This window comes from Narcine bancroftii, chromosome 4, assembly GCF_036971445.1.
Source record: "Narcine bancroftii isolate sNarBan1 chromosome 4, sNarBan1.hap1, whole genome shotgun sequence".
In the NCBI taxonomy this organism is placed as follows: Eukaryota; Metazoa; Chordata; class Chondrichthyes; order Torpediniformes; family Narcinidae; genus Narcine; species Narcine bancroftii.
Window position 1 is genome coordinate 125,871,896 of NC_091472.1, and position 21,060 is coordinate 125,892,955.

The window sequence follows — 21,060 nt, forward strand, 5'->3', positions numbered from 1 at the left end:
AGTGATACTGCAGGAACAGATAAATGCAGAGGATTCAGCCTGCACAGAAACAGAGGAAACACTACCCGTGCTAGACAGTAGTGGACCAGCAGAGCCCACACAAGCACCTGTGTTAACAAGATCCACATGAGTTGTCAAAACACCTGACAGACTGAATCTCTAAAAGAAAAAGAACTATGCTCTTTAAAATTTGTGATCCTGATGTTCATGTTGTGTCAAACTTTAAATTGAAAGAATACTGTATTAATGTGTCATGTTTGATTAAACATCTCAAGGAAAGGGGATGTAGTGATAGAGTGCTACCATCAGAAGGAGTTGGAGATGGAGTGTGTAGCATCTGGGGAATGCTGTGCATTTTGGGTAGACATGAGGTCTGGCAGATTTATGCTCTGTCCTTCCTGCTGTTTGCTTAGTTAATCTAGTTGTTTTAAAAGGAACCCAAGTTTCTTTATTGTAATAGAAGAAACATCACAGGTCTGATGGTTGGTAACAAACTGGCACCAACAGAGCGTCAGAGCTCCACATGCAAGAGAGGTCAGGTGTGGAATTTTCCAGTTGTGGAGGCGCTCAAAAAGTTTAAGAATTTGGAGCATTTCAGATTTTCAGAAAGGGTACTAAAGTCAACTGAGGACAAATAATAAAGTAAGCAGTTAGAGTGGTCAAGACCATCAACACTTTGAAATAAGGATAGCCAGGATAGTTCTGCCGCACCCTGCACTAGCTAACTTAATTTCCTCAGTGCTAGAGTTGATACATCAATTTTGCTTACATTATTTTTGCAGCCACTGTTTAAATTTTTCTTAATTCAAAGGGGAATTTAACAGTATGGAACTAAGAGGATAAGGGTACTAACAGCCAGTCCCAACATCTGGTAAATGACCTGTACTTTCATCACTCACATTCCACTATCATGGCCAGGTTGTCTCGTGCTGTTCTCTTCCCGTGAGATGCATTTAAATTCCTTTATTGGTTCACTGTGTCCATTTCTTGGCCTTTTTGTATAAGTTGACAATGTGAATAATATTTGTTTTCTTTCCTTTTTTAAATACTTTATTTAAAGTTTAAAACCATGACACATAAAATTAATGAACTTAATACAAATTATAAAATATTAATAAGTATACAGAAACCTCCTCTAACCCCTCCTACTGACTCTTTTTCAAGGTATTGCTCTCAACTAAAACATTTGTTGAATTATCAGAAGCTAACAGGAAAATGCAGAAATATTCATGCAAAAATGCATGAATATATTAGCTTGATAAATAAATATCAATCCTGGAATCATCAAAACTAATGTTAGTCCTGCCAACATTGCTGAAGAGGGGTTCATAATGTGGGGAGGAAAGGTTAGGAGCTGAGAAATTATGAACAATAATACCGAGGTATGTCTCTGTTTCCAGGTTTTCCAATGCTTTCTCCTATTATGGATTGGTTCTATTGACCACAGAGCTTTTCCAGGAAAGTGATGTGTGCACCAGTAAGTACATCTTCCTAATTTACTTGCTGTGATAGGGGAGGAAGTGGGTGGGTGGGGGGGGGATGTGGTGGTGGGGGCTTGTTGATCCACAATGACCATTGCTTTCAAAATAATTTTAATGGACTAACAGAATGTGCCAATATTTAGGAGACCAATCTCCTCATAGAATGAAATGTGTGTTTTTCTTTTGTTCAATTCCAGTCATGTGGGGACAAACTCATCAATGTAAGATGCATCCTGAACTGATATTCTAGCATTATCCCTGAAAAACCAGTCATTGCACTTCTATAATATGATTTTTCAGGATTTCTTTTGCTGAAAACGGTCTGAAAAGGTATTGCAGCTGCGTTTCCTCCTACAATCTGATGTTCAACCTTTAAGTTTCACAGAAACAAATTGAACTCTATCATCTAAAAGCCAACACTTCTCACAGCTCATGGCCTGAGGTGTTCTTCCATATTTTGATATATTGACATTTCTCTTTGCTGCTTGAAGATTTCCACTCATTTTCTGAGATTTTAAAATCTTATTTCTTGTATCACTTAGAACATGCAATAGTAGTGTGGTGATACGACTATGATGTGACTGTCAATGGGTAGCTGGCCCGTCCCCCACTAGTGACTCGCTCCCTGGTAACTCCTCCCCTTGTGACCCTGGAATAAAGGTCGACCTCCCTCTTCCTGTCCTCAGTCAAGCACTTGGAATCTGGCCAGGAACATCTAAAGTGTAATAAAGCCTATCGTTCCTCACTCTGTGGCTTTGGAGTAATTGATAGACCCTATCAATTTATTACACTTTAAATCTTCCACATGGGATGGACAAACTTCTGTGACTCAACAGACTTAGACCTTGGCCCACAGATGCCTGGAGCCGCAGAACTGTACGAGCAGTGGATTGAGGGCTTCACAGACTTCCTGGAAGCTTCTGAGGACCTTGTGGACTCAGAAAGGTACTGTGAGCAAGGGTTAGTCACTGTGCATACTTAGCAATCAGGGGCTGCATGACTTACACTGCAGCCATGACCGAGCTCCACAACCTCTACAGACTGGGTGTAAATGAAGTCTACTCATGGTACCTTTTGACTTCGAAAATAGCAACCCAGTGAGTCTCTGGGTGATTTCTTTCGGATCCTGCACAATCTGGGGCAAGAATGCAGGGGTAATATCCCTGTCCCAGTATCGGCAGATCAGTATGTGGAAGAGCTGATCCAGGTCACCTGCGTGGCTGGAGTGAGATCTGATTACATCTGCCAGAGACTGCTAGAGGAAGACAGGCTGCCATTGCAGAGAGCCCTCCAGCTCAATAAGACTCTAGATTCAGCCCACCACAATGCAGAATCCATCACGGCCGGCAATGGGCCCTCCACGTGCGGGCCGCAGGTGCAGCCATTTTGGGACATTGTGTCACAGACCGTCTCCATACAGGGAGGCTCCAACTTCACCACAACCGCCACAGCTGAGCACCTGAAGTGCTACTTCTGTAGCCAGCAGAAGCAACCCTGGCAACGCTGCCCAGCAAGAGAAGCCACCTTCTCGGGATGCGGAAAGAAAGGACATTACAAGAAGTCTTCCTTTCTGAGCAGCGCTGTGTGAAACCCCAGGAGTTGGCCATCAAACCCAACTTCACTTCCTCCCGCAGCGATGAAATCACTTCTGGCCTCGAGTGGCTCGACCGCATGCATATCCCAGGGATTGCCACCTTACCCAACTCCATTTTAGCCACTTCTGCTATCTTCACCCATCTGCATGGTCAACATAGGGGCCACCATCTTACCAAATCTGCTCCCCCTCCATCAGCAACGGCAACCCAGTACTGGCGTCCATCATCTTAGATCAGGGCAGCCCTCACCCAATCATCTACTCAATGATGGAGATCGAGGTAAATGGGAAACAAACTAACTGCCTGTTTGACAGTGAAAGCTTCATCCACCCAGACACTGCTCACAAACTCTCCCCATCAGACCAACAAGTGGCACAATATCAATGGTCGCAAAGGACCAATCTGACGAGATCCTCAGGTTAACAGTGTCGTTTACATTGCGTGGTAAACGTTATGACAATTTTCATTTACTGTTCATGCCTTTGCACACTGATCCTTCTGGGGCTGGACTTCCAAAGCCAGTTCAGGAGTGTCACAATAGTGTTTGGGGGGGCCCAACCACCCATTACTGTATACAACTCCCAGCTCACAGACCCCCCCTCCCCCCAAAGCCAGACCCTGCCTGCTGTCTCTCCACCCTCCCCATACCCCCACCATTGCTGTTTGAGAATCTGATCCCACAATGTCAGCCCTTAGTGACTAAGAGCAGATGCTACAGCACTGAGGACAGGGCATTCATAAAGTCCGAGGTGTAGCAACTCCTGGTGGAGGAGGGTAATAGAGCACAGCTCTGGCCTGTGGAGAGCCCAAGCCATAGTAGTCAGGGGCAGAAGTAAACCTCATATCGACTACAGCCAAACGATCAACTGTTTCACGCAGCTGGATGCATAACCCCTTCCCCAGATTGCCAACATGGTCCTCCACCATTGATCTAAAGTACAGTACAGGGTGTCCTCCACCATTGATCTAAAGTCGACGTACCACCAACTTCCCCTTCACCAAGGATACTGCCAGTATACCATTCAAAGCAGATGGCAGGCTCTACTACTTCCTCCAGGTACCCTTCGGAGTCACCAATGGTGGCCATGTTCCCCTACCAGATAATGTCACCATCTGCGGCCATGACCAGCAGGAGCACGATGTGAACCTTGCCAAATTCCTCCACACTGCTAAGTCCCTCAATCTGACCTACAACAAGGTTTAGCACAACTCAACCGGCCCTTCTGGGATGTGTCGTGGCACATGGTCTCAACACTCCTGACCCCGACTGCATGCGTCCCCTTATGGAGCTCCAGATCCCGCACAAGGCACTAAAAAGGTGCCTGGGGTTCTTTTCCTACAATGCCCAATGGGTGCCCAACTATGCTGATAAAGCCTACTCCCTGGTAAGATCCACAAACTTCCCCCCCTTATTGGCATAAACCCAGGCAAGCCTTCACCCAGATCATGGAAGTCATTGCCAAAGCCACAATGCATGCTGTGGACGAATCCATCCCATTTCAGGTGGAAAGCAATGCCTCTGACTTTGTGCTGACCACTACTCTCAACCAGGCAGGCAGGCTAGTAGTCTTTTTATAAACCCCATACCATTCATGGTCCTGAGACACGGCACTCCTCTGTCGAGAAGAAGGCGCAGGCCATCATTGAGGCGTCATTACCTGGCCAGGAAGAGATTTACCCTGCTAGCGGACCAATGATCTGTTGCATTCATGTTCAACACCAAATTGGGGGGCAAGATCAAAAATGACAAAATCCTGACATGGAGATTCGAGCTCTCCACCTACAACTATAATATCCTTCACCGGCCAGGCAACCTCAAGGATACCCCCAGACACCCTACCCCGGAGGATGTGCACCAGCATGCATCTCGGCTACCTCCAATCCCTCCATGATGACCTTTTCCACCCCGGAGTCACGAGATTGTTCTACATCATGAAAGTCTGGAACCTTCCCAACTCCATTGAGGGTGTCAGGTCATTGACCAGACACTGTCGGGTCTGTGTGGAATGCAAACCATAGTTCTTCCGGCCCGACATGTTGCACCTCATAAGGGCCACACGTCCCTTTAAACGACTCAACATCGATTTCAAGGGCCCCCCTGCCCTCATCCAACAGGAACGTGTATTTCCTAATCATTATTGACAAGTATTCCAGGTTCCCTTTTGCCATCCCCTGTCCCAACATGACCTCAGCCACCATCATAAAGATGCTCCACAGCATATTTACCCTATTTGGGTACCCAAATTACATCCACAGTGATCGGCGTGCAGTACCTGTTGGCTATAAGTACTACCACTAGTAGGACGACCAGTTACAACCCCTGGGGGAACAGCCAGGTAGAGAGAGAAAACGCCACAGCTTGGAAAGCTGTCCCTCTGGCTCTTGAATCAAAAGGCCAGGCAGTGTCCCATTGGCAGGAAGTCCTGCCAAAAGCACTCCATGTCATCCGATCTCTGCTATGCACCACTACCAACACAACTCCACATGAATGCATGTTTCCCTTCCCCAGGAAGTCAGCAACTGCAACTACTCTACCACCCTGGCTCTCATCCCCGGGACCTGTCCTGGTGCGGAAACATGCGAGAGGTCACAAGCCTGACCCGTTGGTCGAAGAGATGCAACTCCTGCACACCAACCCTCAGCATGTCTACGTGATGTACCCGGATGGCCATGAGGACACGATCCCCATCCGCGACCTGGGATGTGCCAGAGATCCTTTCACCCCCTTCAACCTAGGTCCTACCTACACGCATACTGGTCCCGTCAGGGACTCGATGCAGGTCAGCGACCACCATGCCATACACCCTGCACGCAGCTCCAACCAACATGACTGCTCCCACATACAACTGAGCCTCACCTCGGATAGAGCAAGCCCTCCCTCCCCAGCCTCTGGACGCACGACCGGCAATGGACTTGATCATTGTACCACTGGTGGAAATGTGCCAGTCACAGGAGCAAAGGAGGCCACCCGACTGGCTGAGCCCCTTGGATTTTAACCCAGCGGGGTTTTGTTTTCAAAGAGGGGTTGAATGTGGTGATATGAATATGTGACTGTCAGTTGATAGCTGGCCCATTCCCCCACTAGTGACTCACTCCCTGGTAACACCTCCCCTCGTGACACTGGAATAAAGTTCGACCTCCCTCTCCCTGTCCTCAGTGGAGCACTTGGAATTGGGCCAGCTACGTCTAAAGTACAATAAAGCCTATCATTCCTCACTCTGCGGCTTTGTAGTTATTGATTGAGCCTATCAAGTAGAGTGCAGGAACAGGCCTTTCAGCCCATGATATCTGTGTTAACCATGATCCCTCATTAAGCTAATCCCATCTGCACATGATCCTTACCCAACTTTCCCTGCTTGTTCATGGGACGATTTTCAATGCCTCTTAAATGTTAACTGTTGTATCACCACCCCACATCCCCCTCCTCCCACAGCATATCCAAGAACCAACCACTTGCTGTGCTTAAAATAAACAACTTGCCTTTCACTTGCCCTATAAATTTTCACCCTTTTCATCTTAACCCTGTGCCATCCAGGATATGACATTTCCACCCTGGGTAAGAGACCTAGCTATGCCTCTCATAATTTTACAATCTTCTATCATGTCTCCCTCAATGTAAGATGCTCCAAAGAGAAAAATCCAAATTTATTCACTCTCTCCTTGTAGCTAATACTCTCTAATCCAGGTGACATTCTAGGTGAAGTTCTTTTGCAACCTCTTCAAAGTCCTGTAATATGGCGACCAGAACTGCACATAATACCCAAGCGTGGCCAAATAAAGTTTACTCAGTTGCACAACTTTTATACTCATTGCTTTGACTGATGACAGAAAGCATGCTGTACACCTTCTTTACCACCCTAATTACCTGTGTTGCCACTTTCAAGGAAATATGGACTTGCATCCCATGATCCCTCTGTACAAAGGTTCTGCTATTTACTTTAAATTTCTCCTTTGCTTCTGCATTGATATTAAGATTAATTACAGAATTCATTATTCTTAGAATAATAACCAACTATCTATTTCCCTCGAACTTATTTTTTTATCATACCACTTACAGCTTTTATAAGCTCAACTGTTGCTTTGTAAATGATTTCTAGTGTCAGCAAATCTTGAATTTGAGCCTTGGATCCACATTTAAAGCTTGATGATTAAAAAGTAATTGAGTTAATATTCAACAGTTACACATTTCTTCCATTAACAGAACCTGACTTACAACTGTCATGCGGACAGAAGGATTGTTTGTAACTTGAATTCGGTCATAAGTCAGGGAATGTTGACCTCTGGCTACTGTGGGTAAGGCAACCTTGGGCTGCCGATGGAGAACGGGAACTTCGGGCTGCCGTGGGCAGCGGCAAGCAGGGACTTCGGGCTGCTGCTGGGAGTATACAGTACTTTTAATACAACATATGTACTTGTACAGTTGTTTTAATAAAGACTTTTAAAAATTGGATATATGTGTAGGAGTACATAACTTGCATAGGTTGGAAATCAAGGACTACCTGTAATACAATACAGGCAGATGTACTGTTGTAGTGTCTGCTCTTTCAGACTTTCTTGTTTTCCTTCAATTTTTTCCTCTGTATTTGAATGACAAATCAAGGGGGAATATAACCTTGTTGCTCTGTGGAGTAAAATTATAAATGCTTTACCTTTGAAAGGAATCTTTGGAACAGTCTTCTCCTGTTTTTATTTTCTTAGTTTTTAACATGTTATTTACTTGTACCTCAAGAATGAAAATGAGAAAATAATTTTAATCAGTGTCTGAAGGATAGAGTTTAGAGGCTGAAGTGGGTTTTCTTTTTCTGAATTTAAGTGACAGCAAGTGGGAGGAAACCTGAAGGAAGGTGTTCACTGGAATGCAAGTACCTGAATATTACTGACTACACAGACCTTCTCTGGACCACGCTGTCAGAATTTCCAGGTAAATATTCTCCTTCACATTCATGGTGGGAGCAGAAAGACAACCAAGTCAACATTTCTCTGCATCAGTGTTATATTGTTAAGAGGGCATTTAACAAAAATTGGATGTGGAAAAGTCCAGCAAAGGAATAGGTCCTTTGCACCCCTTGCCTGTACTAATCATGGTGCGAATCTAAACTAATCCTATCTAATTGTACATATTCTTCTATTAACACTGAAGTGCTGGAGGAACTCAGCTGGTCTTTTCAGCATCTATTGGAGACCAAGATGTATCACTGATGTTTCAGGCCTGAGCCTTTCTTCAAGGCAGAAGCAGGATATATCGGAATGTCTCAGAATTCAATTCGGGAGGAATCCAGACCAACAAAAGGTGTTAATTGGATGAGATAAGGCTCTAGATGGAATTTATCAAGTCTGTGCGAAATGAGACAGGGAATGGAGAGATGACAGGGGAAGCAAGGGGGTGGAATTTAACGAAAGCCAGAGAAGATGATATTAATGCTATCTGGTTGGAGGATGTCCAGTCAGAAGATGAGGTGTTGTTCCAACAATTGACAGGTAGTCTCAGTCTGGCAGTGCATGAGACCATGGTTAGATATGTTGGCAAGGGAATGGGATGGAGAATTGAAATGGGTTGCCACAGGGAACGGGGACCTTGAGCTGTCATGGGGAATGGGAAGTGGGGACCACTGTATAAAGTCCTTTTAATACAAAATATGTACTTGTACAGGTTTTAATGAAGTTTTTTTATAAATTTGGTCATATGTGTGGGTGGACGTAACCCACGTAGGTTGTAAATTGAGGATTTCCTTAATCGTGCTTTGTGTATCATGCTTTGTGTTTTTTTTCTCTAAGAAGAGCTCAGGCCTAAAACATTGGCAATATAGCTTTGTCTCCTATAGATGCTGAAAAGACCAGCTGAGTTCCTCCAGGATTTTGATGTTTTTACTACAATCACAGCATCTGCAGCCTATTGTGTTTCACCCACATTTTTCTTTTCCCTACCTGTTCTCTCTCTTTCTCTCTCACTCTCTCTCTCTCTCTCTCACTCTCTCTCTCTCTCTCTCTCTCTAAATGCCTTTGAGACATTACTAGTGTATCTGCTTCTACCATCTCCTCTGGCTGCGGGTTACCACTGCCTGTGTAAAGAAAAACTTTGCCTTGCAAATCTCCTCTACTCAATTTATACCTGTCATAATTTTATAAACTTCTATCAGCTACATGTGCTCCAGAGAAATATATCCAAGTTTGTCCACCCTATCTGGGTGCACCCTAGCAAATACACTCTCATCCAGGCAACACCAGGATGAACCTCTTTTTTACTCTCTCTTAACGAGTATTCCATATCAGATCAATGATCTCAATCCAAAATTTCAACTCTGCTTCTTTCTCCAAAGATGCTGTCACATCTGTTGAGTACTCCCACCAATTTTTGTTTCCACGACAATATTCAAGATTCTCATAGGTCCACAAGCACTCCCAATTTTTTTGTTTCATACAATATTTATTCCATGAGTCCTTTAAGCATTCATCCTACACTGTATGTGATTCTTAAAGAAATGGAGAAGACAATACAGATAGTACAATTATTAAGTTTTATTTTGTCGAGCTGTCATTATTTTATAGTCAAACTCAGTTTTCACAGAGCAATATCTCAGAAAATGTTAGATAAAAGTTTAGGTAATTGTACTGACCCTGCTTTTAATTGTTTTTATGTCTACCAGAAAGATTTAAAAGCACATTATCTGAGTATTTGTCTCACTTTGGTTTGAGGAATCTTATTGTTCACTTATGGTTGCTACATTTCCTTTATTACAGCACTAACTACAATTGATGGGAGAAATACTTAATTGACAGTGAAGCTATTGAACACTAAGCTAATTGTGCAGCATTGGTCTTTTCACCACAATAACCAACTAATTCTGAAGTGAAGCTGATTGCATGAACAGTTCGTCCAGTGTTAAAGAGGTAGCCATTCCGGAAATTGGACTGTTCCTTCCAATTGCAAATCACTCTTGTTCTAATATTTCCATTTCCGCATTGAATTAGATGGTGAATATAATTTTCTTTGCAACACTCCTTTGGCATTTTGCCTGGGATGTGGTTCTGAAGAGCCTCTGCTACATTAATAGGGCTGCTGCCTTGGCTGAAACCTAAATTAAAGGAAGGCTTCAATCATCTTCAGTGAAGCCCTCCTTACAACCTCCCATCCTTTTATTGCAAAGCACCAAACCCATCCCCAGTTCACAATCTTTGACCAACATTAGTACCTATTGAAAAACTGTGATTCTCCCTTAATCAATTACCCTCATAGAAACCCCACCATCCAATGCTCTCCCACACATTGCTCCCTCTCTTCAGCTTTCGATTATGCTTCCAACATCCATTCCCGAGGACTTCCTCCAAGCTTCCACCACCAGCCCCCTTAATACCCCTGTTACACTCCCTTCAATGTGAGAAGAAAACAAAGAAGCTTCAGCAATGCATCATGGGTCTCAAACTCCATGGAATATTGCTGAGGCAGACCCATGACCAAAATGTTCATAGGTAGTTCTGATGAAGGGTGACACTCTCAAAATGTTGACTGTTTCTCTTTATCCAAATGTACTGCCTGACCTGCTAATTTCCCCCCCCCCCCTCAGAATTTTGTGGTTTGGTTGCAGCTATGCTATGCAACAAGCCTTCGGCATGTCTCCTTGATGTGGATGATTTTGTGGGAACTGTCCTTTTTAATTAACAAAAAAGTGCCATTGTAGCTCAGACAGAAATGTTAGAGTGTGATGCAATGTCTCAATTAAACTCAGGCAAAATACAACATACCCTTAATACTGAGTGAAACACGAAAATCTGTGGTCTCTGTGATTGTAGTAAAAACGCACTGAAATGCTGGAGGAACTCACCCGGTCTTGCAGCATCCATAGGAGATAAAGATACATTGCTGATGTTTTGGGCCTGAGCCCTTCAACAAATAAGCAAAAAACAGGAAAGGTCAGAATAGAGACAGTGCTGGCTGGGGGAGGAGTCCACACCAATAAAAAGTGTTAATTGGATCTGAGAAGAGAGAGAGAGATAGAGCTTGGGGAATGGTGATGGGAGAAGAAGTGGGGGTTGGGGGGGTGTGATATTAACAAAATCCAAAGAAATCTATGTTAATGCAATCCTGTTGGAAGGTGCCCTGACAGAAGATGAGGTATTTTTCCTCTAATTTGAAGGTGGTGTGGCAGTGCATGAGGCCATAGACAGACATATAAGTAAAAGAATGGGTTGGAGATTTGAAATGGGTGGCCATTGGGAGATCCACGCTATTGCAGCAGACAGAACCAGGGTGTTCAATGAAGCAATCTCACAGTCTATGTCCAGCCTCTCCAATGTAGAGGAGACCACAATGGGAGCACCGGATGCAGTAGATGACTCCTTCAGATTCACATGAAATTTGGCTTCAGTGGGATCATTGTTTGGGGCCCCGAATGGGGTGAGGGAGGATGTGTGGGCACATGGAGTGTCTTCTGTGGTCACATGGGTAGGTATCAAGATGGCGATTGGTGGGGTAGGGAGAAGTGGACAAGGGAGTCACGGAGGGAGCAGTCCCTGTGGAGAGGGGAATATGTGTATAGTAGTGGGATCACGTAGTAGGTGGTGGAAATGGTGGAGGAGGATATGTTGGATGTGGATGCTGGTGGGGTGGGAAGTGAGGACAAGAGGAATCTTGACCTTGTTGTGCATGGGGGTGGATGGGGCCAGATGTGCATGTAATGGAGGATATGTGGGTGAGGGCTGAGTTAATGGTGGTAGAGGGAAAGCCATATTGTTTGAAAAAGGAAATATCTCTGATGATCTGGCAAGGAAGATCTGGTCCTGGAAACAGTTGCAATAGAAACGGAGGAAATAAGAGAAGGAAATGGAATCCTTATCGGGGACAGGGTATGAAGTGGTGTAGTCGAGGTAGCTGTGGGAATTGGTGGGTTTATAGAAGATGACTGTCGAGACTTTGTCTCCCAAGATGGGGACCGAGAGAGCAAGGAAAGGGAGAGTGTTTTGGAGAGAACCCATTGTTGGTTTCTTGGTCAAGATCCAGGTGACAAAATTTGGGTACATCATTCACAATATGTTGATCTTTCTGCAGGTGTTTTAGTCACTCTGTGGATTATTGATCGGATTGGACGTAAGAAGACAATGGCTGTCTCTTTCTTTATCTTTTCATTCTTTGCTCTGCTGTTGTTTGCATGTGTTGGGAGGTAAGGTTCATGATTGTCAAACATTTTTGTTTTATCAGTGCTAATTCTCCTTCCAGAGTATGTTGAGGCCAGGGATATCAGAGCAGTTAACTCATGATCTGTTATTTTAATACTCGTATAGCAACCATTCACTTTTGGACCACAATGTCTGCTCTGAATACGGGCAACCTAAAACCAGTTGGAAGTTCATGGTTCCTTGTCAAACCCAGTAAAATCTAAACTGATAGGTTTGACTGCATGCTCTTATTTTCAAAAGATTGCTTTGTGCTTCTACCTTTATTCAAAGAGATATGGATAGATACTGCAGCACTTCCAGAACAATTTTAAGATTTACCATTGATTTTACTAGGTATTTATTCATTGCTTAGAATCAAAATGTAAATGATAGTTTGAATGATGGATTTGGTGTTGGTGAGAAGGATTGATGTTAGATCAGGGCAAACAGCCACCAGTTCAACAAGTTGTGCAAAATTCACAAAGTTGTGGAAAAACAAAATATTTTGAAATTACATAAATGATGAGAAAATGAAAGAATTTTTAAAAATAAATGTAGGCATAGAGCGCGGTAACAAGGCATTTCAGCCCATGAGTCCATGCCACCCAATTTACATCCATTACCCTACACCTCCAGTATGTTTTGAATGGTGGGAGGAAACTGGAGCCCCCAGAGAAAACCCAAACAGACATGGGGAGAATGTACAAACTCCTTACAGAGAGCACAGGACTCAAACCCTGGTCTGACCCCGATCTCTGGTGCAGTAAAGGCATTGCACTAACTGCTACATCAACCATGCCACCTCTATGTAAATATTGAAAAGAATTAGAAAGAAAGAAATAATGTTGCTGAAGATTTAATATGAGGTAAGAAATACTATACCATTTCATATCAGTGAAGGATGTATATTTTTTTACCATGTACTGTGCTGGTTTAATAGAAGTAATGTATTACATGGCCATTACAGTAATGGATACCCTAAAGGCTGAGTTCATACTCTTGCCTAAGCATCGAAATTTGCTTTCCATGTCAGGCGTAGCAACTTAAATAACACTAGAAGAGGTTTAGTTGCAAACTTTATTGTATAATTGATGAGACCTCACGGAGCATTGTGAACAGTTTTGGGCACCTTGTTTCAGAAATGGTGTCCTGATGCTCGAGAGGGTTCAGAAGAGCTTCACAAGGATGATTCTGGGAATGAAAGGGTTATCATATGAGGAGTAATTGACAGCTCTTAGCCTGGAATTTAGGAGAATGAGGGGGTATCTCATTGAAACATTTTGAATGTTGAAAGGCATGGACAGAGTAGATATGCAAAGGTTGTTCACCATGATGAGAGAGCCTTGGACATGAGGACTCAACATCAAGATTGAAGGGCATCCACTTACAACAGAGATGCAAAGAAATTTCTTTAGCCACAGAATAGTGGATCTATGGAATTTGTTGCCACATGTGGCAGTGGAAACCAAGTTGTTTGGTGTATTTAAAGGAGAGATTGATATGTTCTTGGCTAGCCAGGGCAACAAAGGAAGCCGGGCTGAATGTGAAATGGATCAGCTCATGATTGAATGGCTGGGCTGAATCACCAAATTATACTTCTATGTCCTACGGTCTTGAGATGTGTGGAACAAGTTTGGCGGGACCAAGAAGCAACAAGTCTGAACACAAGTTGATCACAGCAAAGATCTTATTTACCCGCAGGGGAAAGTCACCATGGCAATCTCACAGACACACACACACACACACACACACACACACACACACACACACACACACACACACACACACACACACACACACACACACAATACTCACATCAGATGCAACTAACAACTGGCACTTGCAATTAATCGCAAACAATTAAATATAGTGAAAAAACTTAACAAACGATAACGTCACCCCGGATCTGGTGCAGAAATGGCAGCCCAATTAGTTAGAAAAAGTATTTACAGTGATTGTTGTAAAAGAGGCTATGATTGTAAGCATGCATCACAATAAGCCCCCAACCCTGTACCATCATACACCTTGCAAATGACTCGCCACTTTGCAAATGACCCTCAGCTCACAACCTGGAGTGGATCTTGGGTTTAATCCCAGGGGAAAAGAGACCCAGCTGCTCCAAATGTTGGGCTTTATACTGCAGCAGGCTGGTGGGGCTGGCTCAGGTATGCCAAAAATGGGGCAGGTGATTAAGGGAGCCAATGGCAAGGTGTGTATACTTTCAAAGGAGCCAAATGCAAGGTGTGTCCTCACCTGTAGGTTGGCTTGACCTTAATTGATAGATGTGATGGCTTCCAACAAGGTTCCTACCAGAAGGGTCACATGGCACTCAATACTACAGTCTTAACTCAAATTGCACCATCAGTGACAGATATCTATAGTTCACTCAACTCAAAATCCTCTTTGCTAGCAAGGGCCAGCAAGTATTGATAAACGAAGAGAATGACATAGAGTTAGATTCTTGCAGGAACCTGAAGTAACTTAAAGAAAAAACCTTGCAGGTAGAGAAAGAAAAGCTGATGCAGGTTGGCAGATGTAACAAATTATTGATCTGCCTTGGATACCCATTTCAGTGAGTTTTTGCTGGGTTCTGATGATGGTTGGATGATAATGATAATGTGGTAATGAGTTTATTGTCAAATACATTGTACATGTAGACCAAAATTCTTGCATGCTGCAGTTGCATAGGTACGTTGTTTTAAAAAAATGACCACAGTAAAACCCCTAGAATCCAGCACCTCCAGGGATTGTTAGATGCCGGATAAGTGAATTTTGCGGTTGCTTGAGATTGTGTGTTGCATGGATTGGTGAACTAACCGCTGGGGGTGCCAATTTTAAATTTCTGCATTTTTTACAGATACATAATCCACAATTTTGAGGCTGCTGGTTGCTTGAATTCCAGATAACGGCAATTGTACTGTACATCAGTATACATAATTGAATGAAAAAGAGACTATAAATACAAAAGATGGATAATAAATATTCACAGTTATCCCAGTGCAAAAATAGAGACTTTGTAATACTGAAGACAATGCTTTTGTGGTGTTGGCGTAGTCCATGATTAGTGCAACAAGGGGAGGTTCAAGACACTGATAGATCTTAGAGATAGAGAATCATATTAGCTATGAGGTGTTTTGTGTGTATTTGTACATTCATGCATGTGTATACCTTTACTCTGTTGGAGTGTTAGTTCCTTATCTGGTCAGGTGACCATTTCCTGGGTTCTCTTTTACAGGTTTGCCCTCACTGTATTCCTCTTTATTGCCAGGGCATTCATATCAGGTGGTTTTCAGGCTGCATATGTCTACACGCCCGAGGTAAGTTCATGCAAAAAAACTTGACATGACAAGCTATAGAGTGGTTGTATTATTGGATCAGTAACCCAATTACCTCATCTAATAATCCAGAGATTTAACACAATTGGACAATTTGAATTTTGCTTTTAGAATAACAGTGAAAATGATCAAGAACTTGTTGGGTGCCTAAAAAATTCAACTAGTAGTTTCATGTCCTTTATTGATTGGGATCTGGGTTAGCCCCATTCAAATATGTGACCATTAGGTTCCCTTTGAAGAGAGCCACTTGGTTATCTCCTCAAAACAGCTTGGAATGGACAATGAGCAGCCTCCCTTTGATTGAATTAAAAAATTGGAATATAAATCAGGAAAGAAATAGGATAATTTGGAATAAAAACAGCGATATCAGCATTTTCTGTTTAATTTCAGATTCCCAGTAGTTTTTAGCTTTTCAGTTGCTGGTTAATTGGGAACAGTTTACCAACTCAAATTTGTATTACTAGATTGGCAGTTTTTACATTTTAAGTCTTCACTTGAGATGAAGTTCCTGAAACCTATTCAGACTCCTTCAAACAATTTCCTCCACTCTAATCCTCTGTCCCTTTCATTGATTTAATTTTAAATTTTAGATATACAGCAGGGTAACAGACCATTTCTGCCCATGAGTCCGTGCTGCACAATTTACACCCAACTCACCTACGCCCCCCAGTATGTTTCAAATGGTGAGAGGAAACCCCAGGGAAAACCCACACAGACACAGGGAGAACATACAAACTCCTTACAGACAGCATGGGATTCGAACCCTGGTCCCAATTACTGGTCCTGTAAAGGCGATGCACTAACCATTACGCCAACTGTGCCAGATTGGTTGTGAAGAGTGCTAGGTTTTAGAATGGTCACAATTGCTATCTTTTTCTTATTTTCAGGTTTATCCTACTGCCACTCGGGCTCTGGGACTGGGGACATGCAGTGGTATGGCTCGGGTGGGAGCACTCATTACTCCTTTCATTGCACAGGTATGATGAATATACGCCCCATATTTTGCAGCAGGTCATAATTCAACCAACTCCTACCCTTCCCCATTCCTAGACTATTTACATGGTTTTAGCATGAATTGTTGCAGTTCTAATTCTCAGGCTTGTTGAATTTCACAAATCAACTTTGAAGAGTTGATTTAATGTGCAAAGTTTAATTAGTCATCTCTGCTGTGAATCTTTTTCCTCCTTATTTGTCTCTAACTCTTGTTGAAAAATGTGCAGATGGATGTTTGGGATGGAGAATCTGATATTCATTGGTTTCATCCCAGAGTTTATTGAACTTCCAACGCTAAAGGTCAATGCTAACACATGAAAAATGACCATTTTGGAGAAATACAAGAACAGTGAAAGCACCAGTGGAATGTGTTCACAGCATATCATTACCTGCAGGAAAGGAGAGGGAAAGAGGAAAGAAAGTTGCAGAGAAAATAATAAAGAGCAGTCTAATTTCTCCTTCAAAGTGTTTCATGGTCCATAAAATATTAAGTGTCATGACTGACCTGTGGATAGTACAATAGACCTAGGCAAAGTAACACAGAACAGTTAAATGTAGAGGATTACATGCTCATTTCAGTTTTGATCTTGCTCTCATACCATTTAAAGTGGAGATTTCCAGACAGGGAATGAAGAAAATCTGTGCAGTGTTTCCCATTATGATAGATATTGTGCTCATTATGGTCCCTGGTGATTGTAATATAACTTTGTTTTTAGTTGCTGCCATTGCACTCAACGGGCAAGCAATGACCTTCATAAAACCTTTTAGTTTGGCGACATTGTTAATTATATTGGAGTGAAAATGCTTTCGCTTACAAACCCAATTTTTACCCTTCCCCAATCAGGTCATGTTGGAATCTTCAATCTATCTAACACTTACAGTGTACAGCGGATGCTGTTTGTTGGCCGCCCTTGCTTCCTGCTTCCTACCAATTGAGACAATGGGGCGAGGTCTTCAAGAATCCAGCCAGCAGGAATGGGGCCAGGAAATGGTGGGCAGGACACATCATTCAAGTGGCTCAACCAGGAGCAACTAATGCTTGCTGATCACAAGAATAATGATCTCTAGGAGAAAAAAATGGCCTTCCAGGAAGCAGACAACCTTGCGATTATTTCTAACATACATCCATTTGGCTGGTTAATTTCACCGTGAGTATGAAGTGGGAATCAAATGTATTGTGTGGCTCATATATATAAAAATTGGGAAGAACTTTCTTGGCAACTTTGCAGTGTCACACAAAAGGGAACCCATAATGGATTGGGATTTAAAGTTGGAATCAAAAGTAGAATGTAAGGGAGGGACCTACATTTTATACATAGCCGTAATACAGACAAACTTTATTTACAAACTGATTTTGTGGCTTCATTGTGGGCTACTGCATACTTTTAATGAAAATTAGAGCATAACAATTGAACTGAACACCAGGAAATTTCAATGAAATGATCTGAGCAATCTCTGATGGTTAGAACTCGGTCTCATTTTCAATGAATGAGCGCGCTATTGCACAGAAAATGTCAAATCATGGGGTATTCAAATAACCTTTGGAGATATGACTGTGTGTGTGAACAAGGTTGTCTTTTTAACATCACATAAACAGCAAATTAAAAAAAGTTACCCAGTCAGTGTCAGGCCATGTTGCAGGAGGCCCCTGCCATTGTAACAAAAGTAAACAACGTCTTTGAATGTCAGTTTGTACTAGCAAGGTTTGTCTGTAATACTGTACCATGCAATGAGATTGCTTAATAAACCTGTCACTTTAAAGTAAGTGTTTGGATTTGCATCTCTTTCTGGGAAAATTAGTTACTTACAAGGATGTTTATGATTGTAACACCTATAAATGCATCACTGTGGTCACCCACGAAACTTCAAGATATATTGCTAAGTTGGTTAATCTCCTGTATTCAAACAATAATATCTTAAGGTGCCATTTCCTGCTGCTGATGTCAGCAATTTCACAGTAAATGACTTCTTATTGTTATAAACATTGATGGACCATTTTTACTGACCTGCTGATTTCCTCCAGCAATTCTTTGACTGCTCAAACTTCCTGTTGCTTCCCTGAAACAATGGACCATTCATGTGTTAAGCCCATACTAAAATTGCTTACTTCTTGTTGAAAATTGTTGTGCCAACATTGTTGTCATTGGCTAATCCCTGAAGATAAGGAAACAATGCCATCAAGATTGATCTGATGGGCTTTAAGAACTGTAAATCCCAACAATTTTTATTAATATTAGAATTAATTTTAATCTTGAGTATTTCTTGAGTATCATTAATATAAGAGGAATGTTACAGGAATTATGTTACAGTATTTAGCAAATGTGGAGTGAAACTCATCACAATCGGAACTTTCAACCAAGTGTCCTACAGCTCTTCTCATTAGTCTCCTGTCATCCATTCGGCTGTAATCAAATACATAAAGTTTGAAAATAAGAAAAAGTAGCCAATAACACTGATTCAAGACCAAGTAACAGGCAAACCTAATGCAAAACTCTGCCAGGATGATGTTAATTTGTGCTCAACATGAATATCTCAGAAAATGTCTTCAATTAGGAAAAATTGAGAATAAAGAATGATAGGTTAAGATGATCTGAAAAGTTGAGCAGGGTCATATTTGCTCAATAGAAGCTGCTTGTGTGACAATTGATTGAGGAGCGAAAATAGCTGAAAGAAAATTCAAAACTATTTAGAATTTAAGTGTGATCATTGCTGTCGTGCACATTGCAAAATCCCATAATTAACAACAAAATGAATGATATGCATTTCTTTTCTGTCTGTCTGAATGCCTAGCTTTTGCTTAGAATAAAATAGTGTGAAGTTTCCAGCGTTCTTGATCTCCTTCGAGAACGTCAAAGAACCACAGTGAAATGGTCGTTTTCACTGTTTCTCCAAGGGCATGAGAAATCTCTAGTTGAGATTTTGGGAAGTGTTAGATTGGGTGGGATCTTTAATGTCAATCTACCTGCCATGTGGAAGTTCAGTTTCATGTTTCATTTGAAAGTTGACAAATGCTGCATTTCCTCAATGCTGCTTTGTCTATGTAGCAGATGTATGCTGAAATCCAGGAATGGCATCAACTAACATCCTTTTAATTTGAAGATGTGTGTAATGATTAAGGAACAAACTGGAATGTAAATACTGTGTATCATTTGAACATTGACAACTGTGAAATCTGTGTTGACCCACTCATAAATTTTATTAATGTCACTAATGTCTCTAAGAATTTTCCTCATTGACATCTGTCCTCTGTTTGGGTACAAATATTAACATACATAATGAGAGCTCTTTGATTGCTATACCCTGATTGTACCACAATTTCAATTTTTGTGACATGTATAAAGTGGGTGGAGCCATAATGAGATTCTAAAATGGAAACAAAAAAATAAGAGCCATTCAGTAGGAGTCAAAAATATGTTCCAAGCATGTCAGCTATAAAGAGTGTCAAGCTTCAAGTTAATTCCAATTCACTGGAAAAGATGTCAGATCTTGGCTGACGTCAAAACTAATCCCTTGATTGCAAGTGTTGGTCATGTCTGTTGTGATACCTAATTAGTACCAAAGTTAGAGTTTGGGTTAATACTGTTGCCTTCTAAATGTCATAATGATCATGTGGAATAGGAATATTAAACCTCAACTTAGAACCATCTACTCATAACAGCACAGAAACAGGTGCTTTAATCCTTCTAGTCTATGCCAAACTGTAATTCTGCATATTTCCACAAACCTCCACCCAATCGAGAGCCCTCCATACTCTTCCCACCCACGTACCTGTCCAAATTCTTCTTAAATGTTCAAATTGAAACCACATTCATCACTTCTCCTGGCAGCTAGTTCCACATTCCCACCACTCTCTTGTGAAGAAGTTCCCCTAATATTCCCCCTAAGCTTTTATCTTTACCCTTAACCCATGTCCTCTGGTTTGTATCTCACCTACCCTCAATGGAAAAAGCCTCCCTACATTTACTCTGTTTATACCCCTCAAAATTTTAAATACCTCAATCAAATCTCCCCTTATTCTTCTACGCTCCAAGGAATAAAGTCCTAACCTGTTGAACCTTTCTCTGTAACTCAGTTCCTGAAATCCCAGCAACATCCTAGTAAATCTTTTCTGCACGCTTTCAATTGTAGATATATTTCCTGTAGTTATGTGACCAAAACTGCACACAATACTCCAAATTTGGCCTCACCAATGTCTTATACAACTTTACCATAACATCTCAACTTCTATACTTAATACTTTGATTTATGAAGGCCAAATACCAAAAGCTCTCTTTATAATCCATCTATCTGTGATGTCACTTTCAGGGAATTATGTATCTGTATTCCCAGACTTCTCTGTTCTACTACATTCCTCAGTGCCCTACCATTTACTATGTAGGTCCTTTCTTGGTTTGTCCTTTCAAAATGCAACACCTCACATTTGTCTGCATTAAATTCCATCTACCATTTTTCAGCCTATTTTTCAAGTTGGTCCAAATCCCTCTGCAAGCTTATTCGTTGTCCACA

The 21,060-nt window shown here is 41.9% G+C and overlaps 1 protein-coding gene across 1 annotated transcript in view; it reads left to right on the top strand.

Moving 5' to 3' along the window:
• Window positions 1–19,731, top strand: part of svopa (SV2 related protein a) — a 70,627-nt gene extending 50,896 nt beyond the window's left edge. Inside the window, exons 11-16 of the mRNA XM_069930423.1 lie at window positions 1,401–1,477; window positions 7,890–7,997; window positions 12,120–12,231; window positions 15,462–15,543; window positions 16,449–16,538; window positions 17,399–19,731. Coding sequence (XP_069786524.1) covers window positions 1,401–1,477; window positions 7,890–7,997; window positions 12,120–12,231; window positions 15,462–15,543; window positions 16,449–16,538; window positions 17,399–17,590 — 661 coding nt within the window. The 3' untranslated portion in view covers window positions 17,591–19,731. The remainder of the gene's footprint in view (window positions 1–1,400; window positions 1,478–7,889; window positions 7,998–12,119; window positions 12,232–15,461; window positions 15,544–16,448; window positions 16,539–17,398) is intronic.
• The last annotated feature ends 1,329 nt before the right edge of the window (window positions 19,732–21,060 follow it).